This window comes from Pongo abelii, chromosome 20 (genome assembly GCF_028885655.2).
Source record: "Pongo abelii isolate AG06213 chromosome 20, NHGRI_mPonAbe1-v2.0_pri, whole genome shotgun sequence".
NCBI classification, from domain to species: domain Eukaryota; kingdom Metazoa; phylum Chordata; class Mammalia; order Primates; family Hominidae; genus Pongo; species Pongo abelii.
Genome location: NC_072005.2, coordinates 61364006 through 61388710, shown reverse-complemented (window position 1 = coordinate 61388710; position 24705 = coordinate 61364006). Strand labels below are relative to the sequence as shown.

At 46.6% G+C, this 24705-nt stretch overlaps 1 protein-coding gene across 3 annotated transcripts; it reads right to left on the bottom strand.

The window, feature by feature from the left end:
- Positions 1-672: 672 nt before the first annotated feature.
- FCAR (Fc alpha receptor) lies at positions 673-19549 on the bottom strand. Of its 3 annotated transcripts, XM_024237831.3 has the most exons (5): positions 19417-19549; positions 18377-18412; positions 7567-7857; positions 4840-5127; positions 673-2776 (listed from the first exon to the last, which is right to left on the bottom strand). In XM_024237831.3, exons 1-5 carry the CDS (start codon positions 19448-19450, stop codon positions 2562-2564), a joined length of 864 nt encoding a protein of 287 aa, XP_024093599.1. In that variant the 5' UTR covers positions 19451-19549; the 3' UTR covers positions 673-2561. The 3 variants fall into 3 exon arrangements, with proteins under 3 accessions (XP_024093599.1, XP_054395029.1, XP_054395028.1); XM_054539054.2 differs by lacking the exon at positions 7567-7857; XM_054539053.2 differs by lacking the exons at positions 18377-18412; positions 19417-19549 and adding an exon at positions 10664-10786.
- Positions 19550-24705: the final 5156 nt, after the last annotated feature.

The following is a 24705-nucleotide window of genomic DNA, read 5'->3' as shown; positions in this document are numbered from 1 at the left end:
ATCGCACCACTGCACTCCAGCCTGGGTGACAGAGTGAGACTCCATCTCAACAACAACAAAAGTGTCAGGGTTTTGTGAGAAGAGACGATTCTTCTCAACAATGGGGAAAGCATGTGTTAATACTGACTGAAATTCCAATGCAGGAAAAACTAGAAGCACAAATATATAGTGGAATATGTGGTAAATCGAGAGATAACCATTATTAATAATAAGGGGTACAATTTTGTGTAAAGCTCTTATACAGGAGGACATAAGAGGGTTCAGTTTTGCTGATAAATTCAGAACAAACTGGCCAGGTGCAATGACTCACGCCTGTAATCCCAGCACTTTGGGAGGCCAAGGTGGGCAGATCACTTGAGGTCAGGAGTTTGAGACCAGCCTGGCTAACATGGCAAAACCCTGTCTCTACTAAAATACAAAAACTTAGCTGGGCGTAGCGGTGCGCGCCTGTAGTCCCAGCTACTCAGGAGGCTGAGGCAGGAGAATCGCTTGAACCTGGGAGGCGGAGGTTGCAGTGAGCCGAGATTGTGCCACTGCACTTGAGCCTGGGTGACAGAGCAAGACTCCGTCTCAAAAAAAAAAAAAAAAAAAAAAAAAAATTCAGAACAAACTGAAGACATGGGCCAGAACTTGTATAGAGTGTGAAAAGCAGTCAATAAAGAAAATTAGAAATACTTTGCATTTTTTTTTAATCACAGGACATGAGTTAAGCCAAGAATACAGCAGAAATTTTATCAAGTAGAGATAAGCTCTCAGTAAAGGATAAAAGTGGGCCTAAGTCCCTCCAGTTTCACTGGAAGTAGGACCCTTACATTGTATAATTATATTTTCATACATAAACTACTGGACAATGAAGTAAACAGTAATCAGTGAAAGAGCCACATATGACCAACTTAGATTTCCTGTGAGTAAAGTCTGTCAAGGGTAAAGCTGTGAAAATTTATAAGAAAAAAGAATGGGGAATTATTTGGAAGACCATTTGAGTTTTGTACACAAGATTTTAATGTTTGCACACTTGGTAATATATGTGAATATTATGAAAACTAAGTGAAAAAATAAATTAATGAGTTGAAACACATGCCTGTATTCCTTATATGAAAATCCCATAGAAACAGGGTTTGTGAAATAAATAGGGTAACCCCCCTGTAGGATTATGACTTTCACTCATCAATTTGTAGATGAACACAACAGGAGGCTGAGGTAGGAGGATTGCTTGAGACCAGGAGTTCAAGACCAGCTTAGGCAACATAGGGAGAGCCACACTTCAACAAAAAAAAATAAAGGAGGGGGGTTACTGAATGTATTTGGCACGCTTACCAACCATTTATATTTGGGGAAGACACATTTAAAAATATAAAAAGAAGACCGGGCGCCGTGGCTCACGTCTGTAATCCCAGCACTTTGGGAGGCCAAGGCGGGTGGATCACGAGGTCAGGAGTTTGAGACCAGCTTGGCCAACATGATGAAACCCCGTCTCTACTAAAAATACAAAAAAATTAGCTGGGTGTGATGGTGGGAGCCTGTAATCCCAGCTACTTGGGAGGCTGAGGCAGGAGAATTGCTTGAACCCGGGAGGCAGAGGTTGCAGTGAGCCGAGATCATGCCACTGCACTCTAGCCTGGGCAACAGAGTGAGACTCTGTCTCAAATAAAAATAAAAATAAAAATAAATAAAATAAAAAAAGAGAAGAACAATGAAGGAAGAAATTAAAACAGGGTATAAAAAATCAGAAGACAGATAAGATGGAAAACCATAACTGATGTTCAGAAAGGTGGGTGCAAATCGATCAGTCCTGCATAAGAAAACACCATTTGATTGGTTTGAAAATGTATCTGGCCGGGTGCGGTGGCTCACGCCTGTAATCCCAGCACTTTGGGAGGCCGAGGTGGGCAGATCACGAGGTCAGAAGATCGAGACCATCCTGGCTAACATGGTGAAACCCCGTCTCTACTAAAAATACAAAAAATTAGCCAGGCGCGGTGGCGGGCACCTGTAGTCCCAGCTACTCGGGAGGCTGAGGCAGGAGAATGGCGTGAACCTGGGAGGTGGAGCTTGCAGTGAGCCGAGATGGCAGATGGCGCCACTGCACTCCAGTAGCCTGGGCGACAGAGCGAGACTCCGCCTCAGGAAAAAAAAAAAAAAAAAAAAAAAAAAAAAGGAAAATGCATCTGGCTGGGTGTGGTGGCTCATGCCTGTAGTCCCAGCACTTTGGGAGGCCAATGTGGGTGGATCACTTGAGGTCAGGAGTTTGAGACCAGCCTGGCCAACACGGTGGAATCCCATCTCTACTAAAAATACAAACATTAGCCCGGTGCGGTGGTATGTGCCTGTAGTTCCAGCTACTTGGGAGGCTGAGGCACAAGAATCACTTGAACCCGGGAGGTTCAATGAACCGAGATTGTTCCATTGCACTCCAGCCTGGGTGACAGAGCGAGACTCTGCCTCAAAAAAAAAAAAAAAGTAGATTCAAGCTTCTTAGTGAGCTTTTCTCTCTTGTGTCCTTCAAATAGCTTTGTCGGACTCCACACTCCTGACTCCTCTCTGCCTTCACCTCCAGGTGTTTACTTGCAGACACTTGGTGTTCGTGCAAAGGTCAATCCTGGCTGACACATCTGTTGGCTCCAGCTCGGTTCAGCCACATCTGCCGAGGCTTCCTTGTTCAGCGCCTTATGGCTGTGCCAATTTTCAACTAGTATGGCCAAGAGAGCCACGAGGACCAGTCCTGCCACGGCCATGCGGATCAAGTTCTGCATCGTGTAATCTTGGTTTATGGAGTCTGGAGACACAATTCAAGGAGATGAATGGTTGGTGGTTGTGTTCCATTCCATCCCAACCCCAGAGCCCTAAAATGGGAGCTCATTTCCCTATTCGCTTGCCAAAATGGGACTCCCTCAGGCATCCCCTCAATGAGCTCATGCTTCGCTAGCACCACACTGATCCGTCAGCAAGACTGTGTCCATGGGCAAGGAACTGTGTTTCCCAGGGAAGTTCTATAAACTGGGAAGGAGGTGATTATGGGCATGTTGTGTTTTCTTTTTTGTTTTGGGATGGAGTCTCACTCTGTTGCCCAGGCTGGAGGGCTGTGGCGCGATCTCGGCTCACTGCAACCTCTACCTCCCTGGTCAAGCGATTCTCCTGCCTCAGCCTCCCGAGTAGCTGGGATTACAGGCGCCCACCACCACCACGCCTGGCTAATTTTTGTATTTTTAGTAGAGATGGGGTTTCACCATGTTGGCCAGGCTGGTCTCGAACTCCCGACCTCAGGTGATCCACCTGCCTCGGCCTCCCAATGAGCTCAGATTACAGGTGTGAGCCATCGTGCCCAGCCGTATTTTTTTTTTTTTTTTTTTTTTTCTTGAGATGGAGTCTCGTTCTGTCACCCAGGCTGGAGTGCAATGGCGTGATCTTGGCTCACTGCACGGCCGCCTCCTGGGTTCAAGTGATTCTCCTGCCTCAGCCTCCTGAGTAGCTGGGACCACAGGCTCACGCCACCATGCCCGGCCAGGCAGGTTGTGTTTTCTTTTCATTCTCTCCTCACTTGGTGAATTCACTAAATACCTAATCATATCTCTACAACAACACCAGAACAAGGTGGAATCCTAATAAGAATATCTGCAGCTTAACCCTGGATAATGAAGGGGCGAGTCTGTGGAACTCCTGAAAAGATGCTGGGGAGGCAACTGAACACGGGCATGTGAAATTCAGGACAAAGGCTGGTCTGAGAAGAGCCTTTAGAGTCTTCACCACCAGACCAGGTGGCTCACGCCTGTAATCCCAGCACTTTGTGAGGCCGAGGCAGACAGATCACTTGAGGCCAGGAGTTTGAGACTAGCCTGGGCAACATGGCAAAACCCCATCTCTACTAAAAATACAAAAAGTAGCCTGGTGCAGTGGTGCACGCCTGTGGTCCCAGTTACTTAGGAGGCTGATGCATGAGAATTTCTTCAACCTGGGAGGGGGAGGTTGCAGTGTGAGGAGAGATTGCACCACTGCACTCCACCCTGGGCAACAGAACGAGATTCTGTCTCAAAATAAATAAATGAATAAAATAAAAATGGGGCTCATGATAGAGGTTTTAAAAGTCTTTCCTATGACCCCTCAGTCCCCATTTGATCACTCATGGTGGATTCTAGTACTGTCGGCGAGTTCAAGGATTTCCAGCTGCAACTGGAAAGGAGAGGTGTGCTAGTCAACGTTGAGCCTGGTGTCTACTGTCTCAATACAGCCCATAAACATGTGACTCTAAAAGTTAGCCCTTCTCGGCTGGGCGCGGTGGCTCACGCCTGCAATCCCAGCACTTTGGGAGGCTGAGGCGGGTGGATCACAAGGTCAGGAATTCGAGACCAGCCTGGCCAACATGGTGAAACCCCGTCTGTGTGGTCCCAGCTACTCAGGAGGCTGAGGCAGGAGAATTGCGTGAACCCGGGAGGCGAAGGTTGCAGTGAGTCGAGATCCTGTCACTGCACTCCAGCCTTGGCGAAAGAGCAAGACTCCATCCCAGAAAATAAAATAAAATAAAGTAAAGTAAAGTAAAGTAAAGTAAAATAAAATAAAATAAAATAAAATAAAATAAAATAAAATAAAATAATAAAATAGTTAGCCCTTCTGTTCTCCATAGACCGTAAGTTTTCAATGAACACTGTCTGGAGAACTCTAGCGAGGTAGTGAAAGTGGAAAGTGTGGTGGGGAAGCCTTTCTCTCTCCACTGTCCTGGGGTGAGTGAGTCTTTGCCTCTCTTCACCTCACTCTCAGTGCACCTCTTCATTCTTCATATTCCTGCCCAGCGGCAAGGCCCTGGACAGCCAACCCAGACACAGGGCTGGACTGGGCGGTACCTACCTGTGACCACAAGCTCCAGGGCGTTACTGGGGAAGGACCACAGGTAGGGGCTCCTGTTGTACCAACCATAGCACCTGTAGATCCCTGAGACGTTGAGGTCCACAGGACCCAAAGAGAAGTTGGCCGGGTGTTCCCCACTTTGGTGCTGTGGCAGAGAAAGTTCTCCCTCCTTGGCCAGTGAAAATCTATCAAATGGGATGTGTGCTGAGCTGCACGTGAGGGAAATATTCTCTCCTGGCATCAACACCAGACCCCGATCCGCAGAGAGGAAGGGTTTGCCATACAAGCCTAAGAGAGAAAAGAGTGAGCTATTAGAAAGACCTTTTCTCCTTTATTCTTTTCTTCTTCTTCTTATTGTTATTATTATATATTTTTTTGAGAAGGAGTTTCGCTCTTGTTGCCCAAGCTGGAGTGCAGTGGCGCGATCTCAGCTCACTGCAAACTCTGCCGCCTGGGTTCAAGTGATTCTCCTGCCTCAGCCTCTCGAGAAGCTGGGATTACAGGTGCGTACCACCACACCCAGCTAATTTTTGTATTTTTAGTAGAGATGGGGTCTCCCCATGTTGGTCAGGCTGGTCTCGAACTCCTGACCTCAGGTGATCTGCCCACCTTGGCCTCCCAAAGTGCTGGGATTACAAGCATGTGCCACTGCGCCTGGGCTATTATTGTTTTTTGAGATGGAGTCTCGCTCTGTCACTGAGGCTGCAGTGCAGTGGCACGATCTCGGCTCACTGCAACCTCCACCTCTGAGGTTCAAGTGAGTCTCCTGCTTCAGCCTCCCGAGTAGCTGGGATTACAGGCACCCGCTACCACGCCCAGCTAATTTTTGTATTTTTAGTAGAGATGAGGTTTCACCATGTTGGTCAGGCTGGTCTTGAACTCCTGACTTCAGGTGATCCACCCGCCTCGGCCTCCCAAAGTGCTGGGATTACAGGCGTGAACCACAGTGCCCAGCCTCTTTTTTCTTTTTAAAATTTATTTATTTATTTTAGAGAGGGTTTCACTCTGTCACCCAGGCTGAGGGCAGTGGCATAATCACGGCTCACTGCAGCCTCGACCTCCCAGGCTCAAGTGATCCTACCATCTCAGCCTCTCAAGTAGCTGAGACTACAGGTGGGTGCCACCATGCCCAGCTAATTTTTTGATTTTTTGTACAGATGGGGTCTTACTATGTTGCCTAGGCTGGTCTCCTGGGCTTAAGTGATCTGCCCGTCTCGGCCTCTCAAAGTGCTGGGATTACAGGTGTGAGCCACGGCACCCGGCCTCCCAAAGTGCTGGGATTACAGGCACAAGCCACAGCGCCCGGCCTCCCAAAGTGCTGGGATTACAGGCACGAGCCACGGTGCCTGGCCACAGTTACTACTTCAGCCAGGCTTTCAACAACAGCCAGCTCAACATCCACAGTCATGTTCCCATGGACTGTTTAAATCTTTGCTATGAGGTGATGAAATGGCACTTTGCACCTCTGGTCTTCCCTGCAATAACCCATAACTCAGTCTAGTCATGAGCAAAACATCGGACAATTTCCAGTAGTGGCAGTACCCTCGAAAATAATGGACCACTACCCTCAAAACTGACAAGGTCATGGAAAACCAGCAACATCTGAGAAGCTGTGACAGCCAAGACAAACCTAAAGATACGTGACACCTGCCGGGCGCGGTGGCTCACGCCTGGAATCCCAGCACTTTGGGAGGCCGAGGCGGGCGGATCACGAGGTCAGGAGATTGAGACCATCCTGGCTAACACGGTGAAACCCCATCTCTACTAAAAATACAAAAAATTAGCCGGGTGTGGTGGCAGGCGCCTGTAGTCCCAGCTACTCGGGAGGCTGAGGCAGGAGAATGGCGTGAACCTGGGAGGCGGAGCTTGCAGTGAGCCGAGATTGCGCCACTGCACTCTAGCCTGGGCAACAGAGTGAGACTCCGTCTCAAAAAAAAAAAAAAAAAAAAAAAAAAGATACATGACACCTGAATGCAATGTGAAATCTTTTTGTGTGTGTGTGTGAGACGGAGTCTCGCTCTGTCGCCCAGACTGGAGTGCAGTGGCGTGATCTCAGCTCACTGCAACCTCTGCCTCCTGGGTTCAAGCGATTCTCCCGTCTCAGCCTCCTGAGTAGCTGGGATTACAGGCGTGTGCCACCAGGCCCGGCCAATTTTTTCCATTTTTAGTAGAGATGGGGTTTCACTGTGTTGGCCAGGCTGGTCTCGAACTCGTGACCTCAGGTGATCCACCCACCTCAGCCACCCAAAGTGCTGGGATTACAGGCGTGAGCCACCGCGCCCAGCGATTGTTGCATTTTCAGTAGAGACGGGGAATTCACTATGTTGGCCAGGCTGGTCGCCAACTCCTGACCTCGGGTGATCCACCCGCCTTGGCTTCCCTAAGTGCTGGGATTACAGGCGTGAACCACCGCGCCCGGCCGCAATGTGAAATCTTGAATGGGATCCTGGAACAGAGAAAGACTATCAGGTAAAAAAACTAAGAAAATGTAAATAAGCTATAGACTTTAGCTGAGAACGTGTCGATATTTGTTCATTAATGGTAAGAAATGTGCCATACTAATGTAAGATGTTAACTCTGGGGGAAGTGGGGTGCCAGATGGCTGAGAACTCTCTGAAGCAATCATCAATTTTTTTTTGTTTGTAAATCTAAAACTTCTTGAAAAATACTCTATTCAAAATAAGAAAAAAATCACACCAGGGCTGTGGACCCTGGATGTTTCCTTACCTGTCACTACCAGCTCCAGGGTGTCACTGTACCGGAACATGTATTGCCCTATCCTATATTGGCACCGATAGCGCCCTGCCTTGTTTGTGTCCATGTGGTTAATGATGAACTCAGGATCAGTCTTATTCCAAAACTTCAGTTTTCTGTCTATCTCTCGGTACGTGGAGTTTTTTAGGATCATCAGCTGGGTCAGGTAAGCTTCACGAATGGCCTGGCACTGGATTTTCACAGATCCATCCAAGGGAATCACAGGACTTGATTTGGCAGATATGAAAGGCATGGGAAAGTCCCCTGGAAGAAAATAAAGCCCAGACTGAGGTGGCTTGCCATGAGGAAGCCATTCCTTTCCTTCTCTGTGGGGGAAGTAAAAATACATTAGGGTGTGAAGAACCTATCATTCTTTATTTAAAGAAAAATTTAGGCTGGGTGCGGTAGCTCACGCCTGTATTCCCAGCACTTTGGGAAGCCGAGGCGGGTGGATCACGAGGTGAGGAGATCGAGACCATCCTGGCTAACACGGTGAAACCCCGTCTCTACTGAAAATACAAAAAATTAGCGGGGCGTGGTGGCGGGCGCCTGTAGTCCCAGACACTAGGGAGATTGGGGCAGGAGAATGGCGTGAACCTAGGAGGCGGAGCTTGCAGTGAGCCGAGATCACACCACTGCACTCCAGCCTGGGCAACAGAGTGAGACTCTGTCTCAATTAAAAAAAAATTAAAAAAAGAGAAAAATTTAAATAATTTATGATGCTGAGGTTTGGGGTACGATTGATCCTGTCACCCAGGTACTGAGCATAGTACCCAATAGGCAGTTTTTCAACCCCCTTTCTTCCTCCTCGTCTAGTAGTCTCCAGTGTCTATGGTTGCCATCTTTATTTTTTATTGTTATTATTTTTCAAGACAGAGTCTCGCTTTGTCGCCCAGGCTGCAGTGCAGTGGTGCAATCTCAGCTCACTGCAACCTCTGCCTCCCGGGTTCAAGCAATTCTTCTGCCTCAGCCTTCTGAGTAGCTGGGATTACAGGTGCCCACCACCATGCCTGGATAATTTTTGTATTTTTAGTAGAAATGGGGTTTCACCATGTTGGCCAGGCTGGTCTTGAACTCCTGACTTCAAGTGATCTACCTGCCTCGGCCTCCCAAAGTGCTGGGATTACAAGCGTGAGCCACCGCACCCGGCTGCAACTGGGGTTTTTGCAGAGGCAACACTGAAGCCATGGGGACCTCCACAGGCCTTGATCCCAGAGCAGTCGAGTGCCATTACTACAGCCCCAGCAGAGGCCACAGGCGTGGTGCGTGGGAGCAGTGAGATGGCTCCACCTGCCCTCACTCGACAAGGCTCAAGGCCAGTTTCCAGCACAGTGGCCCAGCTTCTGCCTGAACTCTGCCGGGGGCCATGGCTCCATGCTTCCCTGGAAAGCACCCAGATGGTGAAGTGGGTGACTCCACCCACCCCTGCCACTTGCAGCCAGAGGGGCCAGACCTGTTGGGTCTTCCAGCACTGCAGACCCCCTTCTGCCTGAACTCTGTGGGTTGTGCAGCTCTGTGTTTTTCTTTTCTTTCTTTTTTTTTTTTTTGAGATGAAGTCTCACTCTGTTGCCCAGGCTGGAGTGCAGTGGCAGGATCTAAGCTCACTGCAAGCTCCGCCTCCCCGGTTCACGCCATTCTCCTGCCTCAGCCTCCCGAGTAGCTGGAACTACAGGCACCCGCCACCACGCCTGGCTAATTTTTTTTGTATTTTTAGTAGAGACGGGGTTTCACCATGTTATCCAGGATGGTCTCAGTCTCCTGACTTCGTGATCTGCCCGCCTCGGCCTCCCAAAGTACTGGGATTACAGGTGTGAGCCACCATGCCCCGCAGCTCTGTGTTCCCCTGGGAAGCACTGAGATGGCAGATCAGATGGCTCCAACCACCCTTGCTGAGAAGGACTCACCAGGTTGGGTGGCAACTGAGCCATGAGGAGCCCTCATTCTCAGAACTCTCAGAGGGGTGAAACACCTGATTTCACCAGCCTGCAGAGGAGCGGGGTGGTCCTCCCTCCATAGAGCTGGCCGGGGAAGGATACAGCCTGTCTGCCCACCATGCCCTGCCTGAGGGAGCCCCATGGGCAGAACAATCCTAATAAAGGAAACGGTGGGTGCAGAGCCAGTGATTGTAGGAGGCTCCTCCAAGGCCCAAGAATGGACCAGGCGAGGGAGTCACCCCTCCCCACAACCACAGAGCACTACTACCGACTTTGTCAAAATACAAGAGTTAGGGGGCCAAGGCAGGCAGATCGCTTGAGCCCAGGAGTTTGAGACCAGCCTGGTAAACATGGTGAAACCCCATCTCTACAAAAAAAAAAAAAAGAAAAAAAATTACAAAAATTTTCTCTTTATGGTGGTGTGTGCTTGTAGTCCCAGCTACTCAGGAGGCTGAGGCAGGAGGATCACTTAACCTGATAGGTAGAGGCTGCAGTGAGCTGAGATTGTGCCACTGCGCTCCAGCCTGGGTGACAGAGCAAGACCCTGTGTCAAAAAACAAAACAAAAAACGAAACAAAGCTACAAAAGAGCTTGTGGCTAAGATCCTGTATGCTGGCCAACCCTTTTAGGTGCCACCTACTGGATCACACTTCAAAATACAACACTGAAATATTTTGCCAGTATACAATGAAGGGAAAAATCCAGCCACAAATAAAGATTCTGTGCAGAGTCCTGGCATCTGAAAACACCCAGAAATGAAGTGTTTATGGGTTATGACATCCTTTAACTGTGATGTCAGTTAAAGGAACACCAGCCCTCACACAGGAGAAAGAATCAACACCAAGGCCGGGCGCGGTGGCTCACACCTGTAATCCCAGCACTTTGGGAAGCTGAAGTGGGCAGATCACTGGAGGTCAAGAGTTCAAGACCAGCCTGACCAACGTGACAAAACCCGGGCTCTACTAAATATACAAAAATTAGCTGGGTGTGGTGGCACACACCTGTAATCCCAGCACTTTGGGAGGCCAAGGCGGGTGGATCACCAGACGTCAAGAGCTCAAGACCAGCCTGACCAACGTGACAAAACCCGGGCTCTACTAAACATACAAAAATTAGCTGGGTATGGTGGCACACACCTGTAATCCCAGCTACTCAGGAGGCTGAGACAGGAGAATCGCTTGAACCCGGGAGGTGAAGTGAGCAGCAGTGAGCCGAGATCGCGCCACTGCACTCCAGCCTGGGCGATGGAGTAAGACTCTGTCACAAAAAAGAAAAAAAAGAAAAAAAGAAATCAACACAAGAACTCTGGCAACTCGATGGGCCCCTGGAAATCTGGTTCTTAGCTACATTGAGATGAATGAAATGAGGGGTATAGAATTCAGAATCTGGATGGCCGGGAAGCTCATCGAAATTGAGGAGAAATTTGAAATGCAATCCAAGGAGTCCATGGTGGGGACAAACTGGCTTTTGAGTTCCCAGAATTCTTTTTCATGTGTGGGGGCCCGGTCATTATGCCACAGCCATCAGACAGAGATGAGTCCAGTCTCTCTTCCCTGTGAGCTCCCACCCCCACTTTACCAGGCAGAGCCCCCAGCTCGGGAGTGCAGAGCAGCCGCCCTGCCCTCAGCATACTCACTGGTGGTGGTTCCCTGTTTCCCTGCGGAGTGGCTCCCAGAGGCAACTGACAGCCCCTCTGCCACTGCCATGGCAAGGGTTCTGCCCCTGCTGCCCGTGATCTGGGGAAGAAGCAAGGAGCCTGGCAAGGGTTCTGCCCCTGCTGCCCGTGATCTGGGGAAGAAGCAAGGAGCCTGGCAAGGGTTCTGCCCCTGCTGCCCGTGATCTGGGGAAGAAGCAAGGAGCCTGGCAAGGGTTCTGCCCCTGCTGCCCGTGATCTGGGGAAGAAGCAAGGAGCCTGGGGGCTTCATTCATGCTTTATTTATTTATTTATTTATTTGAGATGGAGTCTTGTTCTGTCGCCCAGGCTGCAGTGCAGTGGCAAGATCTCCACTCACTGCAAGCTTCGCCTTCCGGGTTCACGCCATTCTCCTGCCTCAGCCTCCCGAGTAGCTGAGACTACAGGCGCCCGCCACCACGCCCAGCTAATTTTTTGTATTTTTAGTAGAGACGGGGTTTCACCGTGTTAGCCAGGATGGCCTCGATCTGCCCGCCTCAGCCTCCCAAAGTGCTGGGGTTACAGGCGTGAGCCACCGCGCCCGGCCTTCATTCATGCTTCTAGCACACCACAGTCACCATACAGAGGAGCTCAGTCTCCTCTCCCTGTGAGCCCTCAACCTCCTGCTCTTCACCAAGCCCCAGCTTGAGCCCGCAGCACAGCAGCCCCACCCTCTGGCGGAGCATTCCCAGCAGCTGTGAGTCTGCATTTCTCTGTGGCGGAGCTCCCAGAGGCAGCTGAAAGCCACCCTGCAGCTGCTACTGTGGTGGTACTGGCCTTGCTGCCCTCAGACTGGGGAGGGAGCAAAGACTCTGAGTGCTTTAACCACACCTCCAGCAAACTGCCCTAAAGAGAAGAGGCCAGTCTGTCACCCCTGTGACCCACCTGTCCCCCCTGCTCATCACTAGGCAGGGCCCCTAGCTTGGACCCACAGTGCAGTCGCCCCACTCTTGGCTCATCACACTGACTGATAGTGGCTCCACATCTCTCTGGGGTGGAGTCCCAAGGGACAAGTGAAAGGCCGTCTGCCACAACCACTGCTAAGGTCCCTTCCCTGCTGCCCCCAAGCCACGGAGGGAACATAAAGTCTGAGCTCACCCCAAGCCTGGGAGTGCCGAGCCCGGATCTGCAGCCAGCACTTGAATGGGAGAGGAGCCCACACTTTCAGAGCGTGAGAGGGAGCACAGCGGCAATCACGAGGAATGACCTACTGGCCGTTATGCTTAAGCATCATTTACTGGATTGCAGCCCAAACTTCAACACCAAAAATGCTTGCTAATATACCTCCCTGTGAAACCAAGGACAAGAATTTAGCTATAAATAAAGACCCTGCAGAAGCCCCAGCCCTCTGAAACCATCTAGAAAAGAAATCTACTGACTGTGCTCAAATGACATCACAGTTAAAAGAAAAAAGCAAAAAATTCAAATTGCAGCACACTTAAAGGAACATTAGCCCACACGGATGAGAAAGAACTAGAGCAAGACCTCTGTCAACTCAAAAAGCAACAGTGTCTTCCTTCCTCCAAATTACCACGCGAGCTTCCCAGCAAGGGCTCTTTACCTGGCTGAAATGACAGAAATAGAATTCAGAATATGGATAGAAATTAAGGTCATCAAGATTCAGGAGAAAGTTGAAACCCAATGCGAGGAATCTAAAGATTACAATAAAATGACAGAGGGGCTAATCTATGCAGTGGTCATTTTGAAAGAACCAAACGGCTCTGATAGAGCTGAAAAACACACTACGAGATTTCATAATGTGATCATGAGTATTAATGGCAGAATAAAGCAAAATGAGGAAAGAATCTCAGAGCATGAATACTGGCTCTCTGAACTCATTCAGTCAGACAAAAATGAAGGCAAAAGAATAAAAAAGAATGAACAAAACCTCTAAGAAGTATGGGATTATCTAAAGAGACCAAATAGCCCATTGGCATCCCCGAAAGAGATGGGGAGAAAGCAAGCAACATGGAAAACATATTTCAGGGTATTGTTCATGAAAACTTCTCCAACTTCACTAGAGAGGCCAAGAATCAAATTCAGGAAACAAAGAGAACCCCTGCAAAATACTACACAAGAAGAGCATCCCCAAGACACAAAATCAACTTCACTGGAGAGGCCAAGAATCAAATTCAGGAAACAAAGAGAACCCCTCCAAAATACTACACAAGAAGAGCATCCCCAAGACACAAAATCATCAGATTCTTCAAGGTAGAAATGAAAGAAAAAAATGTTGGCCGGGCACGGTGGCTCACGCCGTAATCCCAGCCCTTTGGGAGGCAGAGGTGGGCGGATCACGAGGTCAGGAGATCGAGACCATCCTGGCTAACATGGTGAAACCCCATCTCTACTAAAAAAAAAATACAAAAAATTAGCCGGGCATGGTGATGGGCGCCTGTAGTCCCAGCTACTCGGGAGGCTGAGGCAGGAGAATGGCGTGAACCCGGGAGGCGGAGCTTGCAGTGAGCCAAGATCGCGCCACTGCACTCCAGCCTGGCAGCCTGGGCAACAGAGTGAGACTCCATCTCAAAAAAAAAAAAAAAAAAAAAAACAAAGAAAGAAAGAAAAAAATGTGAAAAGACAGCAAAAAAGAAGGGGCAGGTCACCTACAAAGGGAATGCCATCAAGCTAACAGCAGACCTTTCAGCAGAAACTCTATGAGCCAGAAGAGATTGGGGGCCTATGTTTAATATTCGTATGAAAAGAATTTCCAACCAAGAATCTCATTCCCAGCCAAACTAAGTTTCATAAGTGAAGGAGAAATAACATCATTTTCAGACAAGCAAATGCTGAGGGAATTTATTACCATCAGGCCTGCCATACAAGAGCTCCTAAGAGGAGCGCTAAATATGGAACGAAAAGACCATCACCAGCCAATAGAAAACACACTTATGTATATAAACCAGTGACACTATAAAACAACCACACAAACAAGTCTGTATAATAACCAAACCAGCCAACAACATGACGACAGGAAAAAATCCGCACATGTAAATGCTAACTTTGAATGTAAACGGGCTAATTGTCCTAAGTAAAATGCAGAGTGGCAAGTTGGATAAAGAAGCAAGAGACCGGGCGCGGTGGCTCACACCTGTAATCCCAGCACTTTGAGAAGCTGAGGTGGGTGGATCATTTGAGGTCAGGAGTTCGACATCAGCCTGGCCAATGTGATGAAATCCCATCTCTAATAAAAATACAAAAAAAAAAAAAAATAGCTGGGCGTGGTGGTACACACCTGTAATCCCAGCTATTTGGGAGGCCGAGGCAGGAGAATCGTTTGAACCCAGGAGGCAGAAGTTGCAGTGAGTCAAGATCGTGCCACTGCACTCCAGCCTGGGTGACAGAGTGAGATTCCTTGTCAAAAAAAAAAAAAAAAAAAAAAAAAAGGCCAGGTGCGGTGGTTCACGCTGGTAATCCCAGCACTTTGGGAAGCCGAGGCGGGTGGATCACGAGGTCAGGAGTTCGAGACCAGCCTGGCCAACATGGCAAAACCCTGTCTCTACTAAAAATACAAAGATTAGCCAGGTGTGGTGGTGGGTGCCTGTAATCCCAGCTACTCAGGAGGCTGAAGCGGGAGAATTGCTTAAACCTGAGAGGCAGAGGTTGCAGTGAGCCGAGATCACACCACTACACTCCAGCCTGGGTGACAGAGCAAGACTCCGTCTCAAAAAAAAAAAAAAAAAGCAAGACTCAACATTATGCTGTCTATAAGAAACCCATCTCATATGCAATGACATCCATAGGCTCAAAGTAAAGAAATGGAGAAAAATCTACCAAGCAAATGGAAAGCCAAAAAAAAAAAAAAAAGCAGGAGCTGCTATTAAAATTTCAGGCAAAACAGACTTTATACCAACAAAGATCAAAAAAGGCAAAGAAGGGCATTAAATCATGGTAAAGGGTTTAATTCAACATGAAGACCATAGCTGGACAGTGGCCATGGATGTCAGAATCTGCTAAGGAGTGTGTAGCAGCCCATCTGCTGAATCAAAAAGAAAAAGAAAAAAAATAAATTAAAAAAAGAACATGAAGACCTAACTATCCTAAATATTATGCACCTAACACAGAAGCACTCAGATTCATAAAGGGTGTTCTGAGAGACCAAGAGACTTAGACAACCACACAATAATAGGGGGAGACTTTAACATCCTGCTGACAGTATTAGTTCATTGAGGCAAACAAAGATATTCAGGACCTGAACTCAGCACTGGATCAAATGGACCTGATAGACATCTACAGAACTCTCCACCCCCAAAACAACAGAATCTACATTGTTTTCATTGCCCCATGGCACATACTCTAAAGTCGATCATACAATCAGACATACAACAATCCTTAGCAGGCCGGGCGCGGTGGCTCACGCCTGTAATCCCAGCACTTTGGGAGGCCAAGGCGGGCGGATCATGAGATCAGGAGATCGAGACCATCCTGGCTAACACAGTGAAACCCCATCTTTACTAAAAATACAAAAAAATTAGCCGGGTGTGGTGACGGGCGCCTGTAGTCCCAGCTACTTGGGAGGCTGAGGCAGGAGAATGGCGTGAATCCAGGAGGCGGAGCTTGCAGTGAACCTAGATTGTGCCATTGCACTCCAGCCTGGGCGACAGAGCAAGACTCCATTTCAAAAAAAAAAAAAGATCCTTAGCAAATCCAGAAAAGCGAAATCAGAGCACAGTGGAATAAAAATAGGAATAAATACTAAGAAAACCACTCAAAACTGTACAATGCATGGAAATTAAGCAGTCTGTTCTGTAATTTTTGGGTAAATATAGCAGAATCTCTGGGACACAGCTAAGGCAGTGTTAAGGGGGAAGTTTATAGCACTAAACTCCCATGTCAAAAAGCTAGAAAAAGTTCAAATTAACAACCTAACATCACAAGAGGAACTAAGAGAACCAAGAGGAAATCAACCCCGAAGCTCGTAGGAAACAAGAAATAACCAAAATCAGAGCTGAGCTGAAAGAGATTGAGACACGAAAAAGCATTCAGAAGATCAGCAAATCCAGGAGTTGGATTTTTGAAAAAATTAGTAAGACAGATGACTAGTTAGACTAATAAAGAAGAAAAGAGAGATGATCCAGATAAACACAATTAGAAACAACAAAGGGTATATTACCACTCACCCCACAGAAATACAATCATCAGAGAATATTATGAACACCTCTATGCACACAAAATAGAAAATCTAGAATAAATGGAGAAATTCCTGGACACATACACCCTCCTGAGATCGAACCAAGAATAAATTGAATTCATGAACAGACCAATAATGAGCTCCAAAATTGAATCAGTAATAAAAAGCCTACAGACCAGAAAAAGCCCAGTACCAGACAAACTCACAGCTGAATCCCATCCGATATATAAAGAAGAGCTACCTACTGAAACGTTCCAAAAAAATTCAGGAGGAGGAATGCCTCCCCAGCTCATTGTATGAGACCAGCATCATCTTGATGCAAAAACATGGCAGAGACACAACAAAACCAGAAAACTTCAGGACAATATCCTTGTTGAACATAAATGCCAAAATCCTCAACAAAATACTAGCAAACAATCCAGCAGCACATCAGAAAGCTAATCCATCACCATCAGGTAGGTTTCATTTCTGGGATGCAAGTTTGATTCGATATAAGAGTCTCGCTCTGTTGCCCAGGCTGGAGTGCAGTGGCGTGATCTTGGCTCACTGCAAGCTCTGTCTCCTGGATTCACGCCATTCTCCTGCCTCAGCCTCCCGAGCAGCTGGGACTACAGGTGCCCACCACCACACCTGGCTAATTTTTTTGTATTTTTTAGTAGAGGCGAGGTTTTACCATGTTAGCCAGGATGGTGTCGATCTCCTGACCTCGTGATCCGCCTGCCTCAGCCTCCCAAAGTGCTGGGATTACAGGCATGAGCCACCGCGCCCGGCCAATATACAGAAATCTTAAATATGATTCATCACGTAAGTAGGACAACCCCCCCCAACACACATAATCATCTCAATAGAGCTTTTGATAAAATTCAACATCTCTTTATGCTAAACAATCTTGACAAACTAGGCATTGAAGAAACATATTTCAAAATAATAAGAATGATGTATGACAAACACAGTCAACATCATATTGAATGGGCAAAAGCTGGAAGTATTCCCCTTGAAAACTGGCACAAGACATGGATGCCGTCTCTCACTACTTCTGTTCAACATAGTACTGGAGGTCCTAGCCAGAGCAATCAGGCAAGAGAAAGAAATAAAAGGCATCCAAATAGGAAGAAAGGAAATCAAACTATCCCTGTTTGCAGGTGATATGATTCTATACCTAGAAAACCACAGTCTCTGCCCAAACACTTCTTAATCTGATAAACAACTTTGGCAAAGTTCCAGGATACAAAATCAATATACAAAAAACAGTAGCATTCCTATACACCAAAAACATCTAAGCTGAGAGCCAAATCAAGAAGAGAATCCATTCACAATTACCACAAAAAGAATAAAATACCTGGGAATACAGCTAACCAGGGAGGTGAAAGATCTCTGCAAGGAGAACTACAAAACACTGCTCAATGAAATCATAGATGACACAAACAAATGGAAAAACATTCCATGCTCATGGATAGGAAGAATGAATATTGTTCAACACACAAATAATTCAGGCTTTAGAAGGAGCTGGAAGAGAGAAGACATGGATGGACATGGGGCTCACACTTGTTAGGAGGCTCAGGCAGTAGTAGTTGGGGTGGCAGAATATTCAGTAGTACATTAAGACTACTTAATGCTTAGCACTGCAGTAGTACTATAGAACGCTAGAGTGTTCAGTAGGGTTAGACTATGGCAGCATCCTTTTAAATGAAGTGATGGGAGGAAGTGGGTTGCTAAAACAAAATAGAATCAGCATAAGGAAGGATATTGGGCAGATGACTCCTGACTTCCTCATCCTTGCAGTTTGAGCATTCAGTAAATTACAGATCCTTCATGGACAGTCTAACACAGGAAAGGACTAACTATAAATCCAGGCATGAGCATTAATGAGTCTGAAGCGTTTGGAGATAACAAAGTGAGATAGAAATTAGGCAAGAGAAGCACAGCAGAAACAACTAGAATGGGGACTAAAATAAGAATCTGTGCTTCATGCTATTCCTCAATTTCTTTATGCTAGAGCTTCCAAGAGGGTCTAAAGGGGCTGGGAGAGATTTACAGGACACTTACCTTCCTGTGCCTGAATCCTCTGGCCCAGACAGAGCACTGGAAGAGAGAGATTTATGAAAAATCAAGCTTCCATTTCCAACCTTTATGACAAATCACCATCCGTAATGACAGACCAGAAAAAGACCAGTACCAGGTGGATTCACAGCTCAATCCCACCAGACATATAAAGAAGAGCTAGTATTTTTTTTTTTTTTGAGACAGAGTCTCGCTCTGTCGGCCAGGCTGGAGTGCAGTGACATGATCTCCGCTCACTGCAAGCTCCGCCTCCCGGGTTCACGCCATTCTCTTGCCTCAGCCTCCTGAGTAGCTGGGACTACAGGCACCCACCACCACGCCCGGCTAATTTTTTTGTATTTATAGTAGAGACAGGGTTTCACCATGTTGGCCAGGATGGTTTTGATCTCCTGACCTTGTGATCCGCCCACCTCGGCCTCCCAAAGTGCTGGGATTACAGGCGTGAGCCACTGAGCCAGGCCAAGAAGAGCTAGTATTATTCCTACTAAAACTATTGAAAAAATCCAGGAGGAGGGACTCCTCCCCAACTCATTCTATGAGGCCAGCATCATCCTGATAACAAAACGTGGCAGAGACACAACGAAAACAGAAAACTTTGGGATAATATCTTTGTTGAACATAAATGCAAAAATCTTCAACAAAATACTAGTAACCATATTTCTATATGGGATTCAATCACATGTTTTCCTTCCACAACAATCACAGTTTTGAGGCTCATTCTTTATTTTTACCTTTCAGATTCCAGCCTCTAAGTCTCTCCTTGATAGGAACCTTGGAACCATCGTGAATCCCAGATAACACACTATAGGTTTAATACAAATATTAAACCTTGAGCCCCACAAGCTAGCTTGGGCTTGGGCAGAGACAAAGTTATAGATATATTGACAAAGACAGACTTTCCACTAAGGAGATCAGAATCTCCTTGGCAGCCACTAAAATCTCCTACTCACACTGTTAAGAGACACCCTGATTATTTTGGGATTTCTCTATCTTCCCCTCTAACCCACTTTTACTCTGAAACTCACCAAGACACAGGAGGGTGGTCTCTTTGGGGTCCATCGTGCTGACACGGCCTCAGCCCCGTTGGTCTCTTTTTGATGCACATTAGCAGGATGACAGATACTCTTACGACAATAAGCTCCACAGGAAGTATGAGGACAGAGCCCCTCGTCAGGGAATTTCCACATCTATTGCCTCACAGCAAAGTGGAACAGTTTGTTCCCGAATAACTTAGTTCCAGGTTGCTCTTGGGTGGAGCCCAAGAGAAGACATATATATGTATATTTTTTTAAATAGAGATGGGGTCTTTCTATGTTGGCCAGGGTAGTCTCTAACTTCTGGCCTCAAGAAATCCTCCTGCCTAAGACCTATATTTCTATTTATGTTTCAGATGAGAAGCGAATGAGAAGTGAATTTTCATCAAGCCGGTGTCTAATGGTGTTCAAATCCATCTTTGAATCAGATCCTACATCCAAATGGAAGGGTTTGGGACAGAATATAAGGTGGTGGTGGATACCATACAGGCAGAGATTGTCTTCACTGGGCCATTAGTCAAAAGCTCTATGGCTTTGTCTGTTCTGAGCCTATGTTTCGTCTCTGAGATTCATGGTCTGAGTATATTTACTTGACCAGGCATGACCAGGCATGCAGTATACCCTTATCCTGCAGATGATCTCAATGCCAGAATGTGGAGGCATTTTCTCTGGTGCTATTTGTCATCTCTAAAGAAAGAATGTACTATTTTATTATACTTTTTTTTAATTTGTATAAATTTAAGGAGCACAAGTGAAATTTTGTCACATGGATATTTTGTGTAGTAGTGAAGTCTGGGCTTTTAATGTAATTATCCTCAAAGAATGTACATTGTCGCTTATTGAGTGTTTTTTTTAACTTTTATTTTAGGTTCAAGGGTACATGTGAAGGTTTGTCATACAGGTAAACTTGTGTCATGGGGGTTTGTTGTACAGATTATTTCATAACTTAGGTAATAAGCTTGGTACCTAATAGTTACTTTTCCTGCTCCTTTCCAGCCTCCCACCCTCCACCCTAAAGGAGACCCCATTGTCTGTTGTTCCCTTTTTTGTGTTCATGAGTTCATTATTTAGATTCCACTTATAAGTGAGAACATGCTGTATTTGGTTTTCTGTTCTTGTATAGTTTGCTAAGGATAATGGCCTCCAGCTCCATCCATGTTTCCACAAAAGATATGAACTCATTCTTTTTTATGGCTTCAAATTAATTTTATTTTTATCTTATTATTTATATTATTTTGATAGTAGACTCCTGGCTATCACGATTTCTTCAAGTATGGAAAGTGAAATATTCCAAATTAAACCTTCTACTATTTTATTTTATTTATTCTTTTTTTTTTTTTTTTTTTTTTTGAGACGGAGTCTCACTCTGTCGCCCAGGCTGGAGTGCAGTGGCGAGATCTCGGCTCACTGCAGGCTCTGCCTCCGGGGTTCACGCCATTCTCCTGCCTCAGCCTCCCGAGTAGCTGGGACTACAGGCGCCTGCCGCCACGCCTGGCTAATTTTTTTGTATTTTCAGTAGAAACGGGGTTTCACCATGTTAGCCAGGATGGTCTCGATCTCCTGATCTCCCACTTCGGCCTCCCAAAGTGCCGGGATTACAGGCGTGAGCCACCATGCCCAGCCTTTATTTTCATTTTAATACATCATAACTTAGGCCTTCCAACGCCGAAGTATTTTGAAGTCCTGAGCTTGTCCCATATTTCAGAAAGCAGATCAGCTTCCATGTTGACTGTTTCGTTTGTGCCAATTTAAGTGACCTTTTGTTTCGCCACATTTTGTTAATTTCCACATACATATTTGCGTTCAGGAAATTTGGAAATATTATGTTCTGGAAATTTGGTGTTGATGATTGCATGAAATTGACCACATTCTAATTTTCTTTTTTTGTTGTTTTGTTACTTATGCCTTCTTTATTTATTCCTTTGTTCTCACTTGAATGGGACTTTGGGTGAAAGACAAATAATGGCTGTACTCTTAGTTGAGTATTTAAAATGCAGAGATTGTAAAGGCAGGATGACATAATTAAAAATACTACTGTTGGCTGGGTGCAGTAGCTCATGCCTGTAATCCCAGCACTTTGGGAGGCCAAGGCAGGTGAATCACTTGAGGTCAGGAATTTAAGAGCAGCCTGGTCAATGTGGTGAAACCCAGTCTCTACTAAAAATACAAAAAATTAGCTGGGTGTGGTCGTGGGTGCCTGTAATTCCAGCTACTCGGAAGGCTGAGGCAGGAGAGCCACTTGAACCCAGGAGGCAGAGGTTGCAGTGAGCCAAGATCACTGCACTCTTAGCCTGGGACACACAGAGAGAGACTATGTCTCAAAAAAAAAAAAAAAAAACTATTGTTACGGTTTACAAATGATATGGCTTTCTATTGGGAGAGGAGATACTTACTAATTGGTTGAATTTCAGGAACTTCAGTGGCCAATATTTACTAATGGGCCGGAACAGATTTTGTCAACTTACCACAACATTTGGTGTGGTTTTGTTCTTTTGTTTCCTCCTTTTGTGGAACAGGAATGGTAACGTAGCCATGGGGTGCTGAGCTATTTGGTTAAGCATTATTCTGTGTGTGTCTGTGGGGGTGTTGCTGAATGAGATTATCAATGGACTTAGTGTAATTTATAAAGCAGATTGCTCTCCCTAATGTGAGTCGGCCTCATTCAATCAGGTGAGACCTGAACAGAACAAAAAATTGAACTGGTAATGTAAGATGAAGTTCCTTTTGCCTGGACATCAGTCTTTTCTGGCTCTTGAACTCTCACTAAAACATTGCCTCTTTAGATGTTGAGCCTGCCAGCCTTTTTTTTTTTTTGAGATAGAGTCTCACTCTGTCACCCAGGCTGGAGTGCTGTGGCGCGATCTCGGCTCACTGCAACCTTCATCTCTTGGGTTCAAGCAATTCTCGTACCTCAGCCTCTGAGTAGCTGGGATAACAAGCGAGCGCCACTATGCCTGGCTAATTTTTGTATTTTTAGTTAAGATGGCGTTTCGCCGTGTTGGCTGGGCTGGTCTTGAGCTCTGACCTCAGGTGATCTGCCTGCCTTGGTCTCCCAAAGTGTTGGGATTACAGGCGTGAGCCATCGTGCCCAGAATGAGCCTGTCAGCTTTTGGACTCTTATGTATACCACTAACTCTCCTGGTTCTCAGACTTTTGCACGTAGACTGGAACTACACGTGGACTCCCCTGGGTCTCCAGCTTGCAGATGGCAGATCATGGGACCTGTCAGTCTACATAGTTGCATGAGCCAATATATAAATACCCTATCTGTGTATCAATCATTATATACCTGTCATTAACCATCTGCCTCTCATTATTTGTGATATCGTTATATATCTATCATTATCCATCTATCATTATTTGCTATCAATCATTATCTATGTATCTATCATTATTAGTGTTGATTATTTTTTTTTCTGGAGAACCCTGACTACTATAGCTTCCACGTTCCTGTCTCAACTGTCAGCAATCCCCTTAGCACAGGGCGTATCATAGCCGTTCTATGGCCCGAGGAATTACAAGCCGCATAACTACAGGAGTCACAGTGATCCAGGGATTTAGACGGAGACACGGAAGAATTGAGGCATCTATTCGTCTCTGCATATTTTGGGATCTGGGATTTCCCAGCAGGGAAATTTGCCTTGAATCTGTCTAACTGGTCACTAAGAGTTGATTGGTAGGTTCCATTCTCTTTGTACAGCATAAACCCTAATAAGCCCAAACTGTGACTGGCAGTGGAGACCCTCAACCCTCAGTAGGACTAAACTGTGACTGGCAATGGAGACCCTCAACCCTCAGTGGTACTAAACTGTGACTGGCAGTGGAGACCCTCAACCCTCAGTGGCTCTAAACTGTGACTGGTGATGGAGATCCTCAACCCTCGGTGGCTCTAAACTGTGACTGGCAATGGAGACCCTCAACCCTCAGTGGGACCAAACTGTGACTGGCAGTGGAGACCCTCAACCCTCAGTGGGACCAAACTGTGACTGGCAGTGGAGACCCTCAACCCTCAGTACCACTAAACTGTGACTGGCAGTGGAGACCCTCAACCCTCAGTGGGACTAAACTGTGACTGGCGATGGAGACCCTCAACCTTCAGTGGGACTAAACTGTGACTGGCAGTGGAGACCCTCAACCCTCAGTGGGACTAAACTGTGACTGGCAGTGGAGACCCTCAACACTCAGTGGCACTAAACTGTGACTGGCGATGGAGACCCTCAACCCTCAGTGGGACCAAAGTGTGACTGGCAGTGGAGATCCTCAACCCTCAGTGGCACCAAACCGTGACTGGCGATGGAGACCTTCAACCCTCAGTGGCACTTTACAGTGCTCAGCTGCACCTGTGTGGAGAATTTGTCCCAAACGCCTAAGAAGGAAGGAGGCCTTTGTTTCGAGGAAGAAGAAGGGGAGCTGCTTCTCTATCCACTGACCTCAGAGGTACCAGAGAGTGGCCAGCGAGGGCCTTAACTCTCTGCAGTATTTTTTTTTTTTTGAGATGCAGTTTCACCCTGTTGCCCAGGCTGGAGTGCAATGGCACGATCTCGGCTCACTGCAACCTCTGCCTCCCGGGTTCAAACGATTTTCCTGTCTCAGCCTCCTGAGTATCTCAGATTTACAGGTGCTTGCCACCAAGCCCAGCTATTTTTTGTGTTTTTAGTAGAGATGGAGTTTCATCATGTTGGCCAGGCTGATCTCGAACTCCTGACCTCGTGATCCACCCTCCTCCGCCTCCCAAAGTGCTGGGATTATAGGCGTGAGCCACTGCGCCCAGCCACTCTCTGCAGTTTTAAAGGCCATTTCCGTGAGTTAGAGTATACTTAGGCACTGAGGTAAGCATGACACAGCTTTCTGAATATAAAGTTGAAACTTAGAGGTTTCTTTCAGCTTTATTGAGATATGATTGACAAATGGAAATTGTATATATTTAAGGTGTATTACACTTGATGTTTTGATGTATGTGACATGATCATCACAGTCAAGCTAGTTAACATATCCATCATCTGGCAGGGTTATTGTTTCATTTCTTTTTTTTTTTTTGAGAGGAAGTCTCATTCTGTCCCCCAGGCTGGAGTGCAGTGGTGCGATCTTGCCTCATTGCAATCTCTGCTCCCAGGTTCAAGCGATTCTCGTGCCTCAGCCTCCTGAGTAGCTGGGAATACAGGTTAGTGTCACCATGCCTGGCTAATGTTTGTATTTTTAGTAGAGACAGGGTTTCACCATGTTGGCCATGGTGGTCTTGAACTCCTGACCTCAAGTGATCTGCCCGTCTTGGCCTCCCAA

What these genes read in the sequence shown, in the direction of transcription:
- FCAR (XM_024237831.3), bottom strand. Translation starts at nt 19,450, where the DNA reads ATGGACCCCAAAGAGACCACCCTCCTGTGTCTTG. An exon ending in CCTGGAGCTGGTAGTGACAG is followed by an intron (nt 5,128 to 7,566) that starts GTAAGGAAACAT and finishes TTTCTCTCTTAG; the next exon opens with GCTTGTATGGCAAACCCTTC. An exon ending in CCTGGAGCTTGTGGTCACAG is followed by an intron (nt 2,777 to 4,839) that starts GTAGGTACCGCC and finishes TTGTGTCTCCAG; the next exon opens with ACTCCATAAACCAAGATTAC.